Source organism: Limanda limanda, chromosome 17, assembly GCF_963576545.1.
Source record: "Limanda limanda chromosome 17, fLimLim1.1, whole genome shotgun sequence".
NCBI classification, from domain to species: Eukaryota; Metazoa; Chordata; class Actinopteri; order Pleuronectiformes; family Pleuronectidae; genus Limanda; species Limanda limanda.
In genome coordinates, this window is record NC_083652.1 from 13,555,785 (window position 1) to 13,580,895 (window position 25,111).

Genomic DNA, 25,111 nt, shown 5'->3' on the forward strand with positions numbered 1-25,111 from the left:
CAGCTTACTGTGCAGGATCAGTGGTCCATGCATGATCATTTGCTGGACACCCCAGTTTCCTGACCTGTGACCTCTGAATAAACCTGCTTAATTTTAACTTGAGAACGACGCCTCCTGCCTTTAATTTCCACCCGCAACAGGGTACATGTACCCCAGTTTGGGAACCAATGACGTAGAGCCTTTGCTGCACCACAATTATAAAACACAGATAAGACAATAGATGTACTGACATAAAAAAATTTAAAAATTTAAAAAAACAGGATGGGAAAACTCATTCAAATGCTTAAGTGCTCGTTTGACTGCAACAAAAGTCAGAACACGAGTGAACTGGTGATACAGTTACAGCAGCTGGTGCTGGATGTTCAAAACTAATAAACACTTTTCTGATATAGTGGCAAGTGAAACACCAAAAAAATCCACCACCCACTGTCACCCTTTAGGATTTAAAATATGATTTAATACTTTGTTTGTCCTTTTGTCTATTACTTTAATAAGATGGTGTTTCCAGCAAAGTGTTTCTTTAGAAAGGCCAAAAGAAAAATTATAAAATTCCTGTCAAAAACCTTACAAGACTTTTTCGGCAGCTGTTTCCAAAAGAACTTTTCTCTTTCATATATTTCTATAAAAATACTTAAGTTCATGTTCTAAACCAACTAGCTGCAAGATGAGTCACAACATAAAAACATCGATTCATATAAAAATGTGCTTGGAAAAAATAAATCTCAAGTGTTTAACTAATATCCTTCACCTGTCATCACACTGAAAATATCACTAAACTCTCGCACCAGCCTTTTACTAGTTTCACACCACAATGCTCCAGCTACTGAATATGTGAGGTGTTTTAATAGCAACACAGACTGAAGCTACTTTGGAGTGCAGGAATTCATCAGGAGAAAATATAATTATACATTTATTAACCACTCTCAGGCTGTATTTTATTTGAGCAAAGACTGCTCCTGCAGCAGCACCCTAAGCTGATACAGTCACATGTCATTTTGGCTGACGCTTTCGTCCAAAGCGATTTACAATTAGTACACTCAACTGAGGGGCCATTTTAGGGGTTCAGTATCTTGCCAAGGACTCTTCAGCATGCAGATGGGGAAGAGTGTGTATTGAACCCCAAACCTTCTTGTTGGAGAATGACCACTCTACCCCCTAGGCAACATTGCCGCTAGTATAGTAAAGAAAAATAAAGTCATAGACAGTGCTGCTGAAGCTGAACCACCCTGAGCTAAGACTGCTCCTGCAGCAGCACCCTGAGGTGCTACAGTCATAGACAGTGCTGCTGAAGCTGAACCACCCTGAACTGAGACTGTTCCTGCAGCAGCAGCCTGAGCTGATACAGTGGTAGACAGTGCTCCTGCACCAGCACCCTGAGCTGATACAGTGGAAGACAGTGCTGCTGAAGCTGAACCACCCTGAGCTAAGACTGCTCCTGCAGCAGCAGCCTGAGCTGATACAGTGGTAGACAGTGCTGCTGAAGCTGAACCACCCTGAGCTGATACAGTGGAAGACAGTGCTGCAGTTCAGCTGAACCACCCTGAGTAACAAAGGCTTTGGCTGCACCTACTGGTGCAGTTTCAGCTGTACCGAGGGCGGCTGTGCCGACAGTCGCTCCCCCCCGAACTGCAACTATAGCAGCCCCAGCTCCCAAGACTCCTCCAACGCCTGCTGCCACCCTAGCAGCATAGAACCCCCTGGAACTAACCCGCCCCAGGGCATCCAAAGCACCCTCCTTTGGACTGGCAGCCCCAGAACCAAAAATGGCTCCCACAGAACCGCAGACGGCCCCACCTGTTGCTGCTTCCAGTGCCAGGGACGTTTTCCCTGAAGCTGCTGCCACTATGTCCCCCACAGCGTTCCCAACCCCTGTGCCTCCCGCTACAGACATCCCTGCTAGTTTACCTGCAACGAAACCCACCGAGTTTCCCACAAGGTAAGCCCCAGCTGTAGCCGCCAAAGGGACTGCTATGCCAAACATTGCCCCGAATGCCATGCCCGTGGCTCCAGCAGCTACCATGATCTTCACTCTTCCCCTCGCTTCCTCAACATACTTCCTCAGAATCCTTTCCTGCTCCTCCCTGATGGCAGCTTCCGCCTCTAAATACATTGAGTTGTATAAAACCCTGTGGTGGTCTGCCTCACCATCATGTCCACCTTCATCAGGAGTTCTTTCACTTGCCCTGAGTTACTTGGGTCTTTGTTGTTGAGGACATGGTACCTGCTGCCACACCTGTCAATCACAACCTTGAGCCCTGGAGGCGCAGTCGTCTTCAGGAACTTTTCAATCCCTGTCCCCTCCAGGTCATCACCTCTGGTAAAAAGAGCCAGAGTGTGGTGACGGAGTGCCTCCTAGCCAAATATCTTTGACATCTCACTAACAGCCTGTTTCACGTTGTCTGTGTATCGTCATATTTGTACCACCAGGAGGAAGGCATGAGGCCCGGGGGCAGAGAGACACACACACTTGGCTATCTCTGCATGAATCTGCTCCCTGCTGAGGTGAGTGTCCCCGAAACCTGGGATGTCAACCACAGTGACTCTCCTCATCTTCCTCCCTGTGACAGCCTGGCCCTCCTCTTCGTGTGACGGAGCTGCCGCTCATCTCCGACAGGAACTGCCTCCGGCCCAAGATGGTGTTTCCAGATGCACTCTTGTCACTTCCTGCTTTTCCGATGAGGACGAAACTTGAGCTCTTGGCTCCAGCTGGTGTCCTTCATGAAACCAGGGTCCATGTTCTCCTTCTTAACTGCTGAGGGAGGAAACAGAGATTTTGAGATACACTTATTACAGATCACCTGCAAACACATAGAAACATGCACATGGACTTCCTCATTACCGACTTCTAGATGGCTGATGAAAACAACAGAGCTTCTATGTGACACGTGACAAGCCTGGTGAGGTGGTCAGGAAGGTTCTGCACAGAAATAAACCTGAACAGCTTTTAGCTCCATGCGAGATAAATGATGATCTAGAGTTACACAGTTCTAGGGCTGCAACTAACAACTATTCTGATGGTCGATTAATCTATCGATTATTGAAACAATTAATCGACTAATCGGATTATGAATCACAAATTCTCAATTGCTCTTATTTAGCCATCAGCTTTTAAATTTAGCTTGAGGTTGTTCGCGTAAGTTGATGACTGAAGATTAAGACAATAAAGATTGATACTTCATTCAAAAAGGTAAACTTTGCTGCATATTAGGCAACTATTGATACAAAAACAAAGAAAAATTAAGTTTTTGTCCATTTAATTCCAAGGACAGGCAAAGTGCTAATATAAAAAATTAATTTAAATTCAAGTTTCCCTTTTTTTCCCGTGAACCAAGAACAGGACAAGTGCTGATACTAAAAATAAATTAAAAATCAAGTAGGAAATTAGCAGCATAAAAAAATCAACAAACAAAACTATAGTCTTCCTCGGACTGCAAAATTGTGATTAAAAAATACATTTGTCAGGCAATAGGATAACATTACGCCCTTCAACTCGTTCAAAAAAAATTCAAAAAATCTATATTCAAACCATATTTTTGTTTTGGATTCTAGAATCCTGCTCACAGGTTTTGAGGAAGTTGCCAAAACAACTGTGTTTATAAAGCAAACTAGATCAGTGGTTCTCCACTGGTCTGGCTTCGGGACCCTCCATCATCCCTTGATGACAAGCAACCCAAATCAAGGAACATGTTCCACTTACCTTATCCCTTTTTTAACTCATTTAGCTGCATTTTAATTAAAAACCAACAAGTGCATCTTAGGGACACAAGGTTATACAACATGCTGTTGGCACTCCGCTTCATAAAAATTCCCCTTCAACGGACGCCGACATGTTATGTCTATTGCACATGCGCGACTTTCAGAGATAGGAAGGGAGAGGGATGACTCACTCCTCAGCTACTTCCATCAGCACTTCCAGTAAAACAACTTTTAGCTCTGCAAGAAAAACGCGCGCTATGACGTAACCAATGAATCATCGATGACTATTTCTGTTAATGATTTTCTTCAAATAATTTGATTAATCATTGCACTCCTACACAGTTCTACAAAGTTGTTTATAACAAATAACGACACAAAGACAAAGTCACACTGAAGGATCAAGTATCACGTTTTAACCCTAAACACCTCGCTGTCATTTATAAGCCGACGTTAGCGACTAACTTTAACTTTGACTGATTACCCTTTAGCCAGCAAACCTTAGCATGTTGCTAACTTATAACCTTATGACAGAAACGTCAACAATCACGACACCAAGATTTGATCTCACCAGCCTTGATGTTGTTCTCTGATAGTTTCACTTCCGCTGTGGGTTCCTCTCAGTCTTTAACTAAAACTCCGCCCAAACAATAACACTGTACTTTGTTATGACACACACACACACAGATCAAGAGACATTGTTGTACATATCAGAGTCACTTTATTTCTTTAAATCTGATAACAAAATGGCTTGTTCATTCTGCAGCAGTGATATTCTGTCTCTGAATATACATATAGTCTGTTAACAGTTGTTAAACTATTTTATTACCAATTTCCAGCGAAGACGAAACGATAATGATAAAGAAAATTATGAAGAAACAGAAACGGGAGCAGGGAGCTGCAGCGGGATGAGGAGTCACACATTGTGTCCTTTACGGATCTTTACAAAGAGAAAATCTGATTAAATGGAGCTCAGCGTAAGTTCAATAAGGAAGACTTAACCTGCATTCAGATCAGCTAACCTGCGTCTGTCAGCTGATCAATCAATCATCCAATCAGGCCCACGCGGGATCCTTCAGCCAGTCACACAGCAGCTGTCAAACTTTAAAAATCCCTTCTCTTGTCTTCCTCAGCAGTGTCACTTCAGCGACGAGCACTACTACGCGACTCGCTAAACAGCAGGCTTGGTAAAACCTACTTATTTTGCTGATCACCATCATGTCGGACTCCGACTCCAATGATTCCCAGGAGGTCTTTGATCCTAGCGCGGATCTGCTCCTAGAGATCGCCTCCAACTCATCTGGCGGTTGGCGCAAGAGCCTCCGCCTAGCCGAACAACATCCCGGATCCCGCACAGACGAGGCTGACATGCTCATCGCACAGCTACGGGACCAAGGCATCACACCAGCCCCAGGCCTGCTTCCTGCCCAGCTTCGCGAGCTAGCAGACTACATGTCCCTTCAACCTGGTCCCAGCTCCGTTCCATCTAACCCAGCCGACTTTTCCGCCGCGCCTGCCCGCGGGCGCAAACGAACCAGAAAAGCGGCTCCATCCAAGGCCCCCACGGCTAAGATAAGTAACCCACCAACCCGTTCTCGCGCGCCGGCACCCACTGCAGCTCCAGGCGACATGCTGACAACCACCCTGCAGTCCCTGGCCTCAACTTTACAAAACATCGACAACCGGCTGGAGACGCTCGAAAACGCGGCACATTTCGCCTCATCCTCAAACACCAGCGCTCCGCAGATCTCGTTAGCACAAACAGCCACTAACGCTCTCCCTACCCAGCGAAAACACCCAACACACCTTGGCCTCAGCTGTCCCAGCCCCCGGTATAGGTAGGCCGTACATCCCTCAGGCTGCAAACATTTCAGCACGCCTCCGATCTAAAATCCTACAAGGCAAAGACATAAACTTAGTCAGCCTCATCCTGCCATCGCCAGAGTGCGATAAAACAATTGCAACAGGAGAGAACCTAACCGCGGTGTTCAAAACCACTGATCCACGTCTAATCAGAGATCTGTCAATTGGACAATTCCTTATTGCCTTCAGTATCTTCCGCGACACCATATGCTCCGTCTCCGGCTCCGGAGAGAGGAATTAGACGCCTACTTGGTGCTAATCAGCGATCTTAATTTAAGATACGGGAGGAATGTATTTTTTCAATACCACAAAGCCTTCTCCAGCAAGGCCGCACTATACATAGCGCAATACAATACACGCCTCAACTGGTCCGAACTGGACACAGAATTGCTCCTCCTGGTAGCCGGAGGCGCTCAGGCAATTGCTTGCAATTCCTGCGGAAATATGGGTCACACGCAGCTCTTCTGTCCTTCAGTTCCATTTCATAATAACATTTTCCGTCCATCCGCATCTCAGCATTACGACAGCCCGGGCCAGCAGTATCTGCAAAGAAGCACATTCCAAGTCCGTCTGCCCCAGACCCCAGATCCCATCCCGGAACCCACCTCACATGCAGAAACATCGTGGCTGAAAGCTCTTTTGAACACTCATCCCTCCACACCAATTAACGTACAATATCTAGCAGCAGAATTGCGCACCCATCCCGACTCCGTATTCGTGAATTATTTAATCACCGGACTTTCCCAAGGCTTCCACGTGGGGGTCCCGTCCTCTCCCACAGTCACATATGTGGCAAAAAATCTCCAGTCCACAATTAAGGAACCAGGAATTGTTTCTCAGTTGCTCGAGAAAGAAGTGGGAAAAGGCTACATCATCGGTCCATTTAAATCATCTCCATTCGCAGTGTTTCGCTCAAACCCCATAGGCATAGCCACACGGAAATATTCTGGAAAAAAGAGATTAATTTTCGATCTCTCAGCCCCCCGATCCGGCCCCTTCGCAAGCATAAACAGTACCATCCCGATAGAACAATTTTCTCTCAATTACGCCACAGTCGACCACGCAATAAAATTAATAAAACTCGCAGGGCAAGGAGCCTGGCTTTCAAAAGCAGACATCACAGACGCGTTTAAAATCATCCCCGTACATCCCTCACAGTGGAATCTGCTCGGCGTCCGATGGGAATCTAAATTCTACTTCGCGGTACGCCTGACTTTCGGGTGTAGGAGTAGCCCAAGCATATTTAACCACCTGTCCGAGGCGCTGTGCTGGATCCTGCTGAACAGAGTGAGAGTCCCCACTGTTCTCCATCTCCTGGATGATTTCTCCTGGTAGATCCCCCGCAAGACAGCTCAGGCGCGTCTCTCCTTAAATTGAAATTCTGTTTTCAATCACTCGGTGTACCCCTGTCAGACGAAAAATAGGCCCAGATACACGGCTGGAATTCCTGGGCATCACATTAAATTCCATCGATATGAAAGCGTCCCTCCCATCAGAGAAATTACAACGCATTCGCGAAATCGCAAAAACATACAGCGACGCTAAAAACATTACCAAGCAGCAGCTGCTCTCTCTCCTTGGTCACCTGAACTTTGCAATGCGTGTAATTCCCCAAGGACGCTCCTTCATCTCCCGTCTTCTGGAAACAGCAACCTCCGTTCCAAATCTTCATGACAAAATATCGATTGACGAAGGATGCCGATCCGACCTGCGGTTCCAGTCCCACCTGCTCGACCATTGGAACGGCGTCACTTTTTTTTATGAAGTCCTGGTTCACTCCTCCGACTCATTACAGTTATTCACGGATGCTGCCCCATCCGTGTTTTTTTTTTTTTTTTTCCAAGGTCAGTGGTTTCGCCAGCCGCTGGCCTCCCTCCTTCCCAACACACAACTTATCTTCCGCTTTATCCGAAATCTACCCCATTGCCGTTGCGTGTCACATCTGGGGACAGCATTGGGCACGTAAGCAAATTTCGGTCCTCTGTGACAACCAAACGGTGGTGAACATAATCAACAAAGGGCGGTCCTCGTGCAAAGTCATCATGCCATTCATGAGAAGTATCACGTGGTCTGCCGTTACACATAATTTCATTTTTAAGTAATTTCATAATTACTCATAATTTTCAGACATTCCGACGTCTCTGTCCAGAAGCCTGCTCCAGCCCAATTCAAGTTCCTCCTCTCCACGTTCTCTCTCTCTATTAAAAGACGAACCCCTGTTTAAATACCTCGAATCAGCAAAATTCTACATGAGAAAAGGATTAGCAACATCCACTATAAGAATATACGATTTCGCCTGGAGGACTTTTTCTTTGTTTTGCATCTCCGTCCACATAACACCTAAACCTATACTTATAAATGTAGTGTGCGCATTCATCTGCTACTGCACGGACGTTCAGCATTTCAAACCATCCTACATCCGAGGACTAGTAGCAGGAATCCAGTTCAACGCTAGATGTCACAATCCTTCTTTTCCCAGTCTATTTTTAAATCCAGCCGTTAAATTAATACTTAAAGGCATCACAAAAGCTTCTCCTCCCCTGCCAGACCGTAGACAACCCATCACGCTTTCTGTCCTGCACAGGATGCTGTCAGTACTGAGAAACGGCGTGTTTTCTCCCTAAAGAGACTTACTTCTAGAGGCTGTACTGGAATTTTCATACAAAGACAAGCAAAAAACTGCAGTCGTGGCTCAAAGCTCATACCACGGTGACAGATATGAGGCAATGGCAATGAACAATGGGAAATGCATACATTTATACTGGTTTGACTCCTCCTCACACATCAGAATACAGCAGACCAATCAACTCTCTCCATGTCCTGACAGGATGTTCAGACATTCGGTCTCTGGCGGTCTCTTTGAAGTTTGAACAAGATGCTAAACGCATCTTGTTCCAGACCCGTTGAGTTACCCCTGGTCTGGGAGATCTCTCTCAGAGATCTCCTGTCTCTGCAGGTCACACCTAATAACCTTTGAAGCTTCCTGCTGCAGAAGACTTAATTGGCCCCTGTTGAGAAACCTTTTGTTCACACTAGACTGAGGAGGCCACATCTAAAGACTATGAGCTCTGAACCACATAAATACATCTTTCAGTAAACTTCTTTCTATATAAATGTAATCTTTACATTTAAACATGTCCAAATTCAAAATTCCCATCACAAGGCTGTATGTTTACTAGCTTTTTACGGATTTCTAAGGATTGGGGAGTTTACTATATGCTCCCACACGTTTAATCCCGACGTCGACATCTCTCTCAACGACCTAAATTTCCACTACGCGCACTACAGCCTCCAGCTCAAACACTCCAAATGCAAAGGCGCTTGTTCCATCATTGTGACCCGCAACGATTCATTTTTTTGCCCTTTTCAGTCCATGATTAATTTTCTAAAAATCAGGCCACCAGCCCTCTCGGGCCCCCATTCCTCATCCCCGGATATAAACACCGTCCTTTCAAATCAAAGATCTCTGAAACCTTGATGTCGGTAAGTAATTCATATAACTAGTGGTGGTTCATTTTTTGCCTCACTTTCTGAGTCTCTAAGCTATTTATAACTTTTCATTTAATATACACATCCAGGAACTCCACTCACACACTGAGACACGGTCTCAGCCTTGCACCACATCTGGTCGGAGGGACCCCATACGTGCGAGTGGCGTATGTGCACCCTGTATTTTACTTTCGGTCCAGCGGACCTTATTTTCAGTTCGTCATATGACTTAATTTCTGTCACGGTGGTCGTGCCGATTTGATTTTTGTTGACATTTAATTTCAGTTGGTCCTGGACCTTATTTTCTTTGGTCAAATGACCTTTTTATTTATGTTTGGTCCTCGCGACCGTTTTTTAAGTTTACATTTTGCACTCACCATGGCTTGAACCCGGTCAGTGGACCTCCATTTAAGTTCGCCAGGCCATTTAATTTCTGTTGACGATGTGCCGAGCCGTTTTAATTTCTGTTTGTCATGAGACTTAATTTCTGTTACGGTGGTCGTGCCGATTTGCATTTCTGTTGACATTTCATTTCTTTTGGTCTTGGACCTTAATTTCATTTTGGTCAAATGACCTTCTACTTAAGTTTGGTCCTAGTGACGTTTACTAAGTTTGACATCTTGCACTCACATGGCTTAACTCGGTCCAGCGGACCTTCATAAGTTTCGCCATGCCACTTTATTTCCTTTGATGGTGTGCCGAGCCGTCTTAATTTCTGTTTGTCATTTCGACTTAATTTCTGTTGCGGTGGTTGTACCGCTTTACACTTTCATTGATATTTTATTTTATTTGGTCTTGGACCGTTATTTAATTTCGGTCTAATGACCTTTTATTAAGTTCTACATTTAAAACCTGCACCCACCACGACATTTCACTTTCAGTCCAGCAGACCTAATTTTCAAGCAACCAAAAATTTCGTAGCGGTTGCTTATCGATACATAATTACTAGAGATGAGCCGGATACTCGGCTGAAACGAGTATCCGGTACGGATACAGCACTTTTGCTGAGTATGATTATTATACGAGTAATCGGAGTCATTATCTGTGCTCGGACTGAATGAAAATCCTCACACAGCGTCACAGCGCTCCTTGCCTTCACACACCGCTGTGCTCACTCACTCACAGAACAGCTCTCTGTCTCTCAGTCACTCAGGTTCACTGCGCATCGGGACTGTTCCATAGGCTCAGTCAAGGAAGCAGAAATGATTCGTTCATTTCCCGACTGGGTCTTCGGGTACGAGTCTTTGGAAAATTTTTCACGAGACCTGCATTGGCTCAGTAGAGGAGCGCTGGAGATGCGAGGGACGTTCACTGTCTCCCGGAGAAATGAACACTCTGTGTTTTTAGTATATAAAGACGTGAATTATATTTGTTCACAAGTCATAATGACTGGTTTTGTTATTTTCACTTTACATTTACACTTACTTTACAGTAAAGTAAACCTCTATTAAATACAGTACAACATGACAGTTTGTATGGTTTGAAATTGTCATTTATTATCACACTGGCATTTAATTATCACGGCAAACAATTACACTGCACTAAACTTTAAGTGTTAATGTAAAGTGAAAATAACAAAACCAGTCTGTATGATATAATTCACGTCTTTATATACTAAAAACACAGAGTGTTCATTTCTCCGGGAGACAGTGAACGTCCCTCGCATCTCACTCACACACACACACACACACACACACCTGGTGTGGAAATAGATTTAAAAAAAATAAAAATAAAAAAATCATAAAAAAAAATTCAAAGTTAAAAAAGAAAGTTATGTTGAACCAGCCCACTTCCGGGTTAAATCACACCCACTTCCGGGTTAGGCCCCGCCCACTCCGAGTACGGATACGGATAATTCATATGGTTAACAGATACAGATACAGATAATGCTGTACTTGCTCATCCCTAATAATTACTGTCATCTATTATTGATTTAATCATGTTCTACATTCTAGATCCCTGATTATACTTGCACAAACCTTTTTCTTTTTACCTCTTATCTCGTCCACTCGAGGGTGTAGATGCACTCCAAACGAGTCATCTTCATATTCTACTAGATAAATGTATAAACGTCGTTTCCAAAGCATGTATCCTCTTCTAGAATACTACTACACAAGGTAAGACTCACCAGTATCTCACTCCCCCTGATCTATACATTCCTCTTGTTTCTTTTGGGGGTGTTTCTGTGGGGTGCTCTGCTCCGCCCCCCTCTATCCCGATGACATCACACTGGGGTCTAGGATGCCAAACACTATATATTTTTACATTCTTGTAAATTGTAAAAATAAATTTGTTAAAAAATTATCAAGTCTCTCCTGATTGAAGTGGAGCTCAGCGTAAGTTCAATAAGGAAGACTTAACCTGCATTCAGATCAGCTGACTGCGGGCAGGCTTAAATTTCGGGAACGCCCTCAGAGGGCTTAACCTGCGTCTGTCAGCTGATCGCGGGCGTTCCCAATCATCCAATCAGGCCAGCGCGGGATCCTTCAGCCAGTCACACAGCAGCTGTCAAACTTTAAAAATCCCCTCTCTTCTCTTCCTCAGCAGTGTCACTTCAGCGACGAGCACTAACACTCCTCCAACCCAATCTCCTCCAGTCAGAGAAGATCATTCCTCACCCCTTCCGGATTCAGATGACATGGATCACGGGCCAAGGCGGCAACTACAGCCTGACATCACACCGTTACTCGTGGCATCCATTGCACTTCTGTCCGTCCTGGAAGAGGGATCCCTTGCATGCGGCTCTTCCTGAGGTTTCTGCGTTTTCACTTCAAGAAGGGTTTTTCGTAGTTTTTCCTTACTCTTGTGAGGGTTATGGACAGAGGATGTCACACGAGGACAAAACCCATATATGGGCCATCAAATCGACGATGAACCACCACCAGTGTCTAGACCCGGGGGGGGGGGGGTGTTTCTGTGGGGTGCTCTGCTCCGCCCCCCTCTATCCCGATGACATCACACAGGGGTCTAGGATGCCAAACACTATACATTTTTACATTCTTGTAAATTGTAAAAATAAATTTGTTAAAAAATTATCAAGTCTCTCCTGATTGAACTAGTGATTAATAAAATAACTACAGGGATTGTTCTGAAAATAAATCACAAAAAGAATCGATGTGAAAAGAAAACATGGCTGATGATCCACTCAGAATAAAAATTACTGTAGAGCCTTTGCTGCACCCCAATTATATAACACAGATAAGACAATAGATGAACTGACATAAAAAAACAACACTTAAAACAAAACACGACGAGAAAAGTCATTCAAATGCTTTATTGTCTTTAGTGCTCGTTTGACTGCAACAAAAGTCAGAACACGAGTGAACTGGAGATACATTTACAGCAGCTGGTGCTGGATGTTCAAAAATAATAATAAACACTTTTCAGATATAGTGGCAAGTGAAACACCAAAAAATCCACCACCCACTGTCACCCTTTAGGAATTAAAATATGATTTAATACTTATTTTGTCCTTTTGTTTATTACTTTAATGAGATTCTGTTTCCAGCAAAGTGTTCCTTTAGAAAGGCCAAAAGAAAAATGATAAAATTCACGTCACTCATTAAAAAAACCTTACAAGACTTTTTCAGCAGCTGTTTCTATAAGAACTTTTCTCTTTCCTATATTTCTATAAAAATACTTAAGTTCTTGTTCTAAACCAACCAGCTGCAAGATGAGTCACAACATTAAAAAAATTTATTCATTTAAAAATGTGCTTGAAAAAAATAAATCTCAACAGTGTTTAACTAATATCCTTCATCTGTCATCACACTGAAAATATCACTAAACTCTCGCACCAGCCTTTTACCAGTTTCACACCACAATGCTCCAGCTACTGAATATTTCAGGTGTTTTAATAGCAACACAGACTGAAGTTACTTTGGAGTGCAGGATTTCATCAAGGGAAACTATAATTACACATTTATTAACTAGAAAACAACTCCACCCTCAGGCTGTATTTATTTGTTCCAGGAGATCTCATAGGTCTGTTTCTCTGAGTAATTTGCTTCTCCTGTTTGTGTGTCAGATTTGACTTTTTCCTTTACCACCTTCAGTCGATGTCAGAGTCAATTTTGTTTACCATAGAAACGGTCAGGGCCCCGCCTATTGCTGCTGCCACTATGGCCCCCATACCTTCACCAACCCGTGTTCCTCCCTTAACAGACATCTCTGTTAGTTTACCTTCAACGAAACCCGATGATTTTTCTACAAGGGAAGCCCCAGCTGATGTTACCAAAGGGGCTGCTATGCCAACTATTGCCACGAATGCCATGCCCGTGGCTACAGCAGCTACCATGATCTTTACTTTCTCCAGGACCTCAGCAGAGAGCACAGCCTCCTGTCTCATACGAGTCGAAGTCCCCCCTCGTGTTTCCCCTTCCCCTTGCTTCCTCAACATCCTTTCCTGCTCCTCACTGATGGCAGCTTCCGCCTTTGAAAACAGTTCATTGGTATAAAACCCTGTGGTGGTCTGCCTCACCATCATGTGAACCTTCATCAGGAGTTCTTTCACTTGCTCTGAGTTACTTGGGTCTTTGTTGTTGAAGACATGATACCTGCTGCTACACCTGTTAATCAGAACCTCGAGCCCGGGAGGCGCAGTCTTACTCAGGAACTCTTCAATCCCCATTCCATCAAGGTCATCACCTTTGGTAAAAAGAACCAGAGTGTGGTGACGGAGTGCATCCTCCCCAAACATCTTTGACATCTCACCAACAGCCTGGTTCACGTCTTCTGTGTATCGTCCTAATGGCACCACCAGGAGGAAGGCATGAGGCCCGGGGGCAGAGAGACACACACACTTGGCTATCTCTTCATTAATCTCCTCCCTGCTGAGGTGAGTGTCCCCAAAACCTGGCATGTCAACCACTGTGACTCTCCTCATCTTCCTCCCTGTGACAGCCTGGCCCTCCTCCTCTTCCTTGGCTTCCTCTTCCTCTGTAAGCACGACGCTCCCGAACTCACAGATCTTTGTGATGGAGCTGCCGCTCAACTGAGACAGGAACTGCCTCCGGCGCAAGATGGTGTTTCCAGACGCACTCTTGCCACTTCCTGTTTTTCCGATGAGGACGAGCCTGAGCTCTTGGCTCCAGCTGGTGTCACAGTCATCACCTTCCCTCTCAACCTCCATGGCACCTGGGTCCATGTTCTCCTCGTCTGCTGAGGGAGGAAACAGAGATGTTGAGATAAACTTATTATCACCTGCAAACACATAGTAACATGCACATGGACTTCCTCATTACTCACAGTTAGCTTCTAGATGGCTGATGAAAACAACAGAGCTTGTATGTGACACGTGACGAGCCTGGTGAGGTGGTCAGGAAGGTTCTGCACAGAAATACACGTGAACAGCTTTTAACTCCATGCAAGAGAAATGAGGATCTACAGTTACAGTTCTAGAACTGCAGCTAACGACTATTCTGATGGTCGATTAATGTACCGATTATTGAAACGATTAATCCACTAATCGGATTATGAATCAAAAATTCTCACTTGCTCTTATTTAGCCATCAGCTTTTAAATTTAGCTTCAGGTTGTTCGCAGCATGTGATGACTGAAGACAAAGACAATAAAGATCGATACTTCACTCAAAAGTTTAATAAACTTTGCTGCATATAAGTTAACTATTGATACAAAAACAAAGAAAAATCTAGATTTTGTCCATTTAATACCAAGGACAGGCAAAGTGTTAATTAATTTAAATTCATGTTTCCCTTTTTTTCCTGTGAACCAAGAAGAGGCCAAGTGCCGAAACTAAAAATTATTTAAAAATCAGGTATCCATTTTTCTGAAAACAAAAGGACAGGGATAGTATCAGCAATAAAGACATCACCCAACAAAACTATAGTCTTCTTCGGACTGCAAAACGGTGATTAAAAAAGATGTTGTCAGGCAATAGGATAACATCACGCATTTACACTGGTTAAAAAAAAGTTTAAAAAATCTCTATTCAAACCATATTTGTGTAATGGATTCTAGAATCCTGCACATAGGTATTGAGGGAGTAGATCAGTGGTTCTCCACAGGTCTGGCTTCGGGACCCACCATCATCCCTTAATGACAAGCCGCAACCCAAATCAAGGAACATTTTCCACTTCTCAATTTTAATAAATGGAAAAATGGTGCAGTTTGAACGTGAGATAGTACAGAATATCACAGTATGCCAGCACATTAATACAAGTTTAATGATAAACCAAACGACCATGAAATAAACATGAAATAAAGTCCAACTACTGAGAAGTAGTTTAAAAAAGACTCAAGTTATGTACCTTTGGCTGAGAACATTCACTCACTGAATCTATGTCAACCAACACTGCACTATGGACAAAATAAAAAAAAAATAACAATAAAATAAACAAAAAGTGCAATTCAAAAAGATTAAAGTATACACAAATAACTTTTCTTCTGATTACCTTATCCCTTTCACACTCCTTTAGCTGCATTTTAATTAAAAACTAACAAGTGCATCTTAGGGACACAAGGTAATACAACATGCTGTTGGCACTCCGCTTCATAAAAATTCCTTCAACGGACGCCGACATTGTGCTATGTTATGTCGCTATTGCACATGCACGACTTTCAGAGATAGAAAGGGAGCGAGATGACTCACTCCTCAGGTACTTCCATCAGCACTTCCAGTGAAACGACTTTTAGCTTGCCAAGAAAAACGCGCGCTATGACGTAACCAACAAATCATCGACGACTATTTTTGTAAATGATTTCGTCAAATAATTTGATTATTCGTTGCACTCCTATACAGTTCGACGAAGTTATCTATAACAAATACTGACACAAAGACAAAGTCTCACTGAAGGATCAAGTATCACGTTCTAACCCTAAACACGTCGCTGTCAATTATAAGCCGACGTTAGCAACTAACTTTAACTTTGACTGATTACCCTTTAGCCAGCAAACCTTAGCATGTTGCTAACTTATAACCTTATGACAGAAACGTCAACAATCACGACATGAAAATTTGATCTCACCAGCCTCGATGTTGTTCTCTGAGTTTCACTTCAGCTGCGGTTCCTCTCACTTTAACTAAAACTCCACCCAAACAATAACAGTGAACTTATAATATATATAAAGGGTTTAGTGGGTGTCTGCCCCCTGCTGGTTGGTATGGTCTTTGCTGTGACACACCCACGCACTTACACACGCACACACTGACGCACACACCTAGAGAGAGTACATGTTGTACATATCAGTCACTTTATTTCTTTAAATCTGATAACAAAATGGCTTGTTCATTCTGCAGCAGTGATATTCTGTCTCTGAATATACATATAGTCTGATAACAGCCGTTAAACTATTTTATTACCAATTTCCAGCGAAGATGAAACGAAAATGATAAAGAAAAAGATAAAGAAACAGAAACAGAAACGGGAGCAGGGAGCTGCAGCAGGATGAGGAGTCACACACCGCGTCGTTTACGGATCTTTACAAAGAGAATCTGATTAACAAGTGATTAATAAAATAACTGCAGGGATTGGTCTGAAAATAAATCACAAATAGAATCAATGTGAAAAGGAAACATGGCTGATGATCCACTCAGATAACAAAAATTATTCAGAATGATTCAAGCAAACAAATAACAGAGACGTGATTTCAACTCAGAGCAGCAGCAACAAATCTCACTTCAAAGAAATGATGACAAAAGTAAATAACATCTTATTCCATCAAACTGTACCTTTTCAGAAACAGGCTGCATTTCAATGAGCTGAGGTCAAATATTTATAGATATTTGGCAGCCACGCGTATTTTAAGCAGTTTGGACAAATTCAATCTACACCAGACACAGAACACTGGGGGGGTTTGCAAAGTTCTGAAGCTAAATTTATTGAAATTTCATATATTCCAAAGTACAATAATGTAATCGTCAAGTTATCAAAAATGAGTTTTCCCGTTTGTTTTTAAAACTCCCGTTTCATCTTTGACCCTTTTACACCATGTAAGATTTTCCGATTACAAATGTGTGTGAGATCACAGCGACTCGGACCCTTGTCAGAATCACATCCACCTGGGTTTTACTTTGTTGTGTCACATCGAGGTTTCCTCTCTTCTTCACAACAGAGCACCAGGCTTGTGAACCAGTGACGGCAGCTTTTATTTCCGTCACTGTCATCTGAGTCTACAAGTCAAGCTGTGTGGACTGTGCGGATGCGCCTTCCTCTCCTCCTCTTCGCCGCTCTGCACAGACGCCGAGTTGCAGCGCTATAGCTCGGTGCGAGAGCGTGATATACGAGGCCCTTTCCTGATTTCTTTCCTCTTCTCTTCCTTCCTCCTCCTCTTCTCCTCCTCCCTCAGGATCTTCTGGAAAGCCTCGGCTGTGTGAAGCACCTGCAGCACATTAGAAAGAGTGAGAGAGGCTGTGTGGGACAAAAAAAAAAATACATCTCACAATATATTTCCGTTACAGGTTGGAAGGTCCTGACCCAGAGATCGTACTCACATCGTCTCTCTCTGTGCGGTACGGGTTTAAAAAGTCTGGCGTTTTATCGATTATTCCCAGCTCCTGTGACATCTGAGAGAGAAGTGGTACAGACAGAGGACAGAGGACGAGAAGAAGAGGGAGAACGTCATCATTCCCTCAAGAGAGAGACGTGGAATGGAAACAACACACCCTATCACTTATTCTACAGCTTTAGAGAAGTATGATGAACTGTGGCGAGCAGGCGTAGATAAAATCTACATTTCCACTCATTATCACCACATATTTCCCCGTCGATGCTTCAGAGAGCGTCGTGAAAGTGAGAGTTAGGTGACTGAGGCACAGAGCGAGGGCAGGATGCACGACTTCGGGGTTCTAACTGCTTCCAGTCACAGAAATTAATCCACTGTTTAATCCTCTGGGCGCGTTGCTGAGGTCACAGATTAATCCTGCAAGAGTTTAGTTCATCAATTCCCACGTCAAACAGGGAGACCCGACTCAGCTGCTTAGCTTTTTCTTTTGAAGGCAACAACCCTTTGTGGATAAATGTTACGATGACTTGACACATTCTGCAGCGATGAAAGACGTATGAGCTGACACTGAGAATTTATTGGACACTGACATAACAGAAGATTGCTCTACAAATCTACGCACCTGTCACATTTACCTCACCTGTGATCTATACCATTTAACCCCCTGCACTGAAGAGTATTTATGTATTTCAATAAGGACATATGTTGAATTCTGAACTATAACTATTCTATTTGTCAATGATTCGGTTTAGAGCCACAAGACCAAACTGTGTTCTGTTGCTGTAATAAACATTTAAAATGTTAGTTATTTGACTGTACTAACATTTTGCTCTGGTTTTAATTACAGAGAAAATTGCTATTATTGTTATAATTACTCATAAATCAGACAGCTAAGACCTATACTTTGATCCTCAAACCAAATTAGCCCTTAATTGTGTTCCGTATTTTCAGCTGCTTTATCCCGGCAACAACCTTTCATCGTTGAAGAATTCAGTGGATTGTGATAAGTCAGTGTCTTGTCTTACGAGAGTGAGGACATGCTGGTGGGCTCCTCCGGTGAAAACCCCCGTCTGGTTACAGAAGTTCAGGCCCCAGCGCAGCAGGCCGCTCCAGTCCGAGTTCCTGTCGTAGTAGTGGTGGACGATTCGGGGGAAACGCAGCGCCACGTCGCCGAAAAACGCCGTGTTCTCCACCACATGGGAGTAAGCTGCAGGGAGGAGACGACAGAGAGGCAGGGGGCTTAATGTGAAGAAATGAAACAGGAGGACATTTTGATTTGTGAGATACATGTGTGCATAGAAAACACAGAACATGGTAATAGTATAGTATATTTATCCCAGAGATCTTCTGAGCATGGTTATAAAATACAATGACATTTTGACATCTGAGGCGTGTTGATTCTCAAATTCTCAGACTCTTTGAACACTATCCCAGGTGTTATTATTTAGCTGTCTCTCCCAGAGAATACTCTTTTGAACTGTAAAATGAAGACGCCTTACACTACAAGATACTAAACATGTCCTTATTTAGGTAAAAGGTTGTGTGATGTCATGTTATCTCTAGTTTTGGGGTCCCACCTCCCCTACAAGACTCTTTGTCTTGCAGAGGCAAGGCAGATTTTCACCATTTGGCTGTGTGATGTCCCGGGTTTCTAGAGCTCGTACTGACCTGTGAACTTCTTGTAATAAACATTGTATACATGTAAGTACTGGGTCTGCGGTCTCCTCTCTTCAAACACCGACTTCGACAAGACACTGCGGCTTGAAAGACACGACAATAGACAGAGAAGGAAGAGGGACTAATAAACCTGAAAAGAAGGTGAAGCTAAAACTCAATATATTCCGGAGAGAGCTGATATTATTGGCCCCAAAAGAGGATGAGGTGACAGAGGTGGAGCTTTCACAGACGAGTAACAGACAAACCAATCAGAGGTGACGTAGACAGAACCAAGCGTGTGGGAGAGACGTTGACCTACATCAGCAGAGACCCTGAGAAAAGAGAAACGATGAAAGTGAGGTGTGAGTGTGAAGCAGACCTTCTTTGATCTTGTCGTCCATGGGGAAGGGGTCGTCCGGCTGCATGTTGGCCGTGACCAGGATTTGCTTCGAGTCCTCCAACACCTTATACAAGAGACATAGAGATGAGAAGTTACTGTGGTGATGAAGGAGAAAAAGAGAGTCAACACCGATGCTATTTCATATTTCATGGATCCTGATGGGACTGACATTTATGAATGAGTGCCACTTGGTGCAGATCTAAATATAAATCCAGATTTGTTAGATTTAAATGGGGTGTGTGTAAGGCGTTGGTTGTTTTTGAGCCAATGTGGACAAACAGGTTGAGGCAGATTGAGAATTCGTTCCACTTTCTTGAACAAGCCAAGATAAACTCTCACACTGAGCAGAGGTATGTGCTCTCTGGGCTCCTACTTGCTACTGTGGCACTTGACTTTACACACTACTTTATGATCACTTAGGTAATAAGGTTTCTTCTGAGAGCAGAGATTTCGCAGTTTATGTTTTATATTCCAACAATCATGGCTGAGATCAGAGTCAAGGTCTGTGGAGGATGAATCAAGAAGCCACAAGGGCAGAAGCTCTATCTCTCACATTCACAGAGCGGCACAAGTAATGCTGACAGGATGATTCAGCCTCCAAAGGTAGACTGTGCTCGTCGTCCTTGTGAGAGACGCACAGTCCCCCCCCTCGCCCCCCCTCCCAGCCTACAGTGTGAGAGAGTGGCACCGTGAGCAGCCGAGTTTCGATTTTACATTCAAATGAATGCGAGGAAACATGCTGATGAATGTGATCGCTGGATTTGAAGCCTTTGATTCTCTTATCCTTCCATCCGCTGAGAGCACGAGAGGCTGGAGCTGAACTGGAGTTGTTAAATGTGCTGGATTGCGCTGGTGGCCAGACACACACACACACACACACACAAAGACACACACAGGTTCTACCTTGAAGAGTCCTTTGAGCATGATGTCTATGATCTTGTACTGCTGGTTAATGTCGTTCAGCTCCACCAGGTTCTTCAGCGCGTTCAGCTGATCCTTCCTCTTGGTCTCAAACAGCCGCTTGTCTGAGAGGAGGAGATCAGGAGGGCACACACTCTTCATGAGGGCATAACACACACACACAAATGTGTTCACGAGCATGCATTAGTTCACACAGACACACACAGACACACACACAGGGGTGACTGTGCACCGGGCAGCAGAAGGATACAGATCTCCAGGTGGGAGTCATGTCTGTGTCTGTGCGTGTCGGAGTCGGCCGAGCTGAGGGCGACAGCAGCAAGGGCCACGACCACGGCACAGAGACTCTGCATGGTCACCAGGGGGCGGCAGAGAGGCACTCTACGAGACAGATGACAAGTCATGAGACACATCTATCATCACATTGTTAAATCTCAAATTAGTGACACAGGAATGAATGAGTTCAAACCATGAGGGTGAATATCACATTTTCTTTTGATACAGAAACAATCTCGGCAGAAAACTGGACTTCCACTGAAATTATCTTCTTCTTTCAAAGCTGCTTGGAAAGGTTCCGTCCCCTGTGATGCTTGTGGAATGTGTGAAGTAGAGGGACATGCCGGGGAGATGTGTGGACAATATGGACGACCAGAGGGGATCCAGCAGTTGAAGAGGGGCGGGGGGGGGGGGGCTCCTTATGTTCCTTCTAAAAAACACATCTGATGTCTGGCACTTGGAAAACCCCAGAGGAGCATTTACAGTCTCTGCAGCAGACTGACTCTCTGCTCTTTGCTCCCCCCCCCCCCAATCCAAAGCAGTGGCCGTCTTCAACCTTTTCCCTCAGAGGCCGTTTTATTTTATACATTCGAAAGGGAGGCATGAAAGCACGAGGAGAGATACAACAGCTAAAAATAGGACCTCATCAAATGAAAATTTGATGAAAGCCACATTTTTAAGAAAAACATGAGTGGAAAACAGGAGCAACTCGAGGGAGGCAGCAGCCAAAGTGTTGATGAAAAGCTACAACACATAATTCACATAATTCATGCATAATTTATCAAGAGCTCCATCAATACACAATCAGAGGGGTGCAAAGGGGGGGGGGGGGGCACGGAGTTGGAATGGAAGTAAAGGGAGAGTCAGCTTGTGAAGCAGGAGGAGGACGGGAGGCGAGAGAGGAGCAGACGGGTGATGGAGAGGTGCGGGGGGTGGAGGTTGGGAAGTCGGACGGCGAGACCCTGCAGGAAACAACAGCTTTCCTGGTAAATATTTCATCTACTTTTGCTGAGACACAGCGATGAAAACAGAAAGACACACAGAGAGGAGAACAAGCGGGAGGATAATGAGCAGCAGGGACTTGATTCTGCTCTGACGAAATTAATCTTTACAAGCTCGGCTGCCAAATCCTGAAAGCTGCCGGACGAGGAAGTGAGCAAACCTCGCAGGGTATGAATGTTAATTTGTCCCCTTAAGGATCTCACCCAAATCAGAAATATTGAGAAATCTCATTCAGAGCCTGAAGATACTGAAAACAAACTCCCTGGTGTTTGCAGCTTCTTTAATTTTGTCTGTTTGTGGTCGTCAAATAAATAGACTTTCCGAGTTTAGAGTCAGCAGAAACAAGTGAAGTCCCGAAGACAGCCGAGCGAGGACAATGTTCGAGTAAGGCCAATTTCTGCATTCTGGGAACATCTTTTGGGTTTCGTCCCAGCCTTCCTAGAAACGCTGTTCTAAATATCCTTAAGTGCCGGTGGAAAGCTTCAGTATTTCAGCTCATAGCAGCTCATCGGGTGAGTTGATGTTCCGAGCCGGCAGCTATATACACACGTAGCTCTGACAGATATTTATGAGCAAAGAGGTTGTCGTCGTCGCAGCTATGATTTAATGCAGTCAACATTATATTTCCAGCAGATGCTAAACTTTTCATGTGGTGAGGAAAAAAGTGCTGAGACCTTAAGAAGCAGCGCGAGGACGTTAAGGAGGGGATCAATCATCTAATGCATCCATTAACTGTGAGCAGGCAAACCTAATTACACCGGCTGATCGCTGTAGGAAATCAAAGTCAGAGGAAAAGCCACCGGTGGAGCTCTTAGGTTTGAGGATCAGGTTTCACGAGGAGAAACTCTGACAAACGACACGATACCGAGTTCCCACCGTGAAGCTTCTTCTGGGCTGAGAGGGAAATAAAGAAGGGATTTGACTGATTAACCAAACATCATCACTTCATCCTGCACCTTTCCTCAGACACACCAGCCCAGCTCACTCTCCATCCACACAGGACATGTCCTCTCATATTCTGGGGACAGACTCCCCATCATGTGTCCCAGGTTGGTGAGGTCCTGGTTCAGACCTGGCTCCATCTCAGGGGCATTTCGTTTGGGTGAAGGTGTATTCACCACAGGGAGGAGGTCTGGAGGCAGAGTGGTAAATCTCTTGGTCGGAGGAGATTTTCCTCTCGGCTCCAACGGCACTGTCCTGCGGCACGGAGGCTGAAGTTTGATTTCCTGTGTGGCAGATCCAGTTTCCAGCTTCGGGCACCGATATCTAATCAGGGTGAGACTCCACGCTGTGAGAAGGTATCTGCATCTCCTCTGCCTCCAAAAACACAAACAGAACAAATCCAATCCGCTCCCTGCTGCTGACCGACCGACTCCGAGGGAGGAAGCGGCGGAACCCTGGGTGGGAGAGGAGCTGCAGAGGGGATGGAGGAGGTGCAGGAGGAGGAGTGGATCCAGATCTCCCTCAGGACGCCTGCTGAGGAAGTTTGAGGTTCTCTCTCTCTCTCTCTCTCTCTCTCTCTCTCTCTCTCTCTCTCTCTCTCTCTCTCTCTCTCTCTCTCTCTCTCTCTCTCTCTCTCTCTCTCTCTCTCTCTCTCTCTCTCTCTCTCTCTCTCTCTCTCTCTCTCTCTCTCTCTCTCTCTCTCTCTCTCTCTCTCTCTCTCTCTCTCGCAGAGTCAGAGCCACGGGCATGCGTAATGGTGATGATGGCTGAGTGAAGTCTGGCATGTGCACCATCAATTACAGACATGACTTGATTACACGTCCCCTGCATGACCCAGGACCCCCCCCCCCCTGCAGACACCTCGTCCTTCTCGTTTCACATCCCATAATTTCACGTTCATTCACGCGCTGTGACGTGAGACACGTCCTCAAAAGCTGACGAGCATTAATGTCTCTCAGCGTTATTTTATTTTTTACATAAGGTTTCCTCCATGGGGAAGTGTTCGTTCCTCCTTCCCTCGGCCAGCCCCTCACACCCGACCCGGTGGTGGTCGTGGATCAACCCGCGGATCACTCACCGTGTTGCTGCGGAGAAAGGGGCACGATGCACGGCGGCGATCAGCCCGGTTCGCCCCTCTCTCTCTCTCTCGGTCCCTCAGGTGGAGCTGCTCATTCACACCCGGCTCTCGCTGCTCCAGTCCGCCCGCGACACGATCTCTCCGCCGGCTGCGACCTGGACGAATGACGGCGGAGCACGGAGGAAGGATGTGGTTTCCGCACGGAGGGTTTAGAGGGGGACACACAGGCAGAGCGTGTTTCCTCTGCTGCAGGAAGACTTGAAATACAAAAATATAAACATGTGAATATTAATATTAATATAAAAGCGCGTGAGCTTTGAGGCTGAATCACCACCTCAGACCTGGGGCTGAGAAATATACAATAATATATATTATACAATAATAATCATCATAATAATCACAATAATAAGAATAACTTTATTTGTGTAGCACTTTTCGGGAACAAGGTTACAAAGTTCTCACAATGGGGACGTTTGCAGTATTACAGCAGCAAGAGTCAAAAATAGGTATCAGTAAGTAATACTCAGTAACATGCAATACCTAAGTGTAAGGAATATATACAAATATGAAGATAATATAGAATATATAGAGTTTAATGACATGTACAGTTAAAAGACTGCACATGAACCATTGTTATGCACGGACAGGTGAATATAGATCAGTTAAGAGAGTAAAAGTCCATAATAGGTGCATGTAGTTTTACTGGGAGCAGAGCTGGTTGTTCAGTCTTGCTGCTGCAGGAAGAAACGTCAAAATCCTAACGTAATAAGGTCAAGACTTTAAAATGTATAGAGAGGAACCCAACAGAGAAAAAACTCCTCATTAACTGGAAGAAACCTGTAGAACCAGACTCAGTGTGGGCGACCTCTTCCTCGACCGGGATAATAGATGTCACATTATTATTTATTTTACATTTAAATACATTTTTTTTCGTGCTTCTAAACTCTTCCTTTTTGGGCAGAGAATGACCAGCGCTTGCTAAACAATAAAACACTTTGGTATTATTATTGATCTTGTTTTATTGCCCAGCACTACTTGAGTACAAATTAACTCCCTTTGTTTTCTTTCATGGAAAGCTGCCAGGTAAATTAAAGGTCATCTAATACCTCTTGCACCAATATATCTGTTTTTTATTAAACGTGGGCAAACCTGCTTAAATTGAGTCGTTTCCAGTTTCCAGTAGAAACGTTTGCCAGTTTTTCATCATGTTCAACGTACCAAATGCACCGAAAGCTGCGGCGCTCTCTCACCTCGCTGTCTCTGCAAATTAACACGTCCGCTTGGGTGTCAAGTTTCTAGCACCGGAGGCAGAGCCGGATAAAAACTTG

At 44.4% G+C, this 25,111-nt stretch overlaps 2 protein-coding genes and 1 pseudogene across 2 annotated transcripts; 1 reads left to right on the plus strand and 2 right to left on the minus strand.

Moving 5' to 3' along the window:
• The first annotated feature begins 4,911 nt into the window (after nucleotides 1-4,911).
• On the plus strand, nucleotides 4,912-8,628 carry LOC133023668 (uncharacterized; annotated as a pseudogene).
• A 4,468-nt stretch (nucleotides 8,629-13,096) lies between these two features.
• LOC133023669 (GTPase IMAP family member 4-like) lies at nucleotides 13,097-14,191 on the minus strand. The gene has a single exon (XM_061090742.1). The coding sequence runs from the start codon at nucleotides 14,189-14,191 to the stop codon at nucleotides 13,097-13,099; it is 1,095 nt and encodes a 364-aa protein (XP_060946725.1).
• A 2,047-nt stretch (nucleotides 14,192-16,238) lies between these two features.
• LOC133023543 (coiled-coil domain-containing protein 134-like) lies at nucleotides 16,239-23,967 on the minus strand. Its single transcript, XM_061090609.1, has 7 exons — nucleotides 23,784-23,967; nucleotides 20,736-20,866; nucleotides 20,468-20,589; nucleotides 19,544-19,628; nucleotides 18,534-18,715; nucleotides 17,498-17,569; nucleotides 16,239-17,385 (listed from the first exon to the last, which is right to left on the minus strand). The coding sequence occupies exons 2-7, from the start codon at nucleotides 20,836-20,838 to the stop codon at nucleotides 17,260-17,262; spliced, it is 690 nt and encodes a 229-aa protein (XP_060946592.1). The 5' UTR covers nucleotides 20,839-20,866; nucleotides 23,784-23,967; the 3' UTR covers nucleotides 16,239-17,259.
• Nucleotides 23,968-25,111: the final 1,144 nt, after the last annotated feature.

Excerpts from the sequence above, each read along its gene's own strand:
- LOC133023669 (XM_061090742.1), bottom strand. The coding sequence starts at position 14,191 with ATGGACCCAGGTGCCATGGAGGTTGAGAGGGAAGGTGATGACTGTGAC.
- LOC133023543 (XM_061090609.1), bottom strand. The coding sequence starts at position 20,838 with ATGCAGAGTCTCTGTGCCGTGGTCGTGGCCCTTGCTGCTGTCGCCCTC. Across the intron at positions 20,590-20,735 it reads TGACTCCCACCTGGAGATCT|ACAAGCGGCTGTTTGAGACC; the intron begins GTATCCTTCTGC and ends TCCTCCTCTCAG. Across the intron at positions 17,570-18,533 it reads ACCAGCATGTCCTCACTCTC|ATGTCACAGGAGCTGGGAAT; the intron begins GTAAGACAAGAC and ends CTTCTCTCTCAG.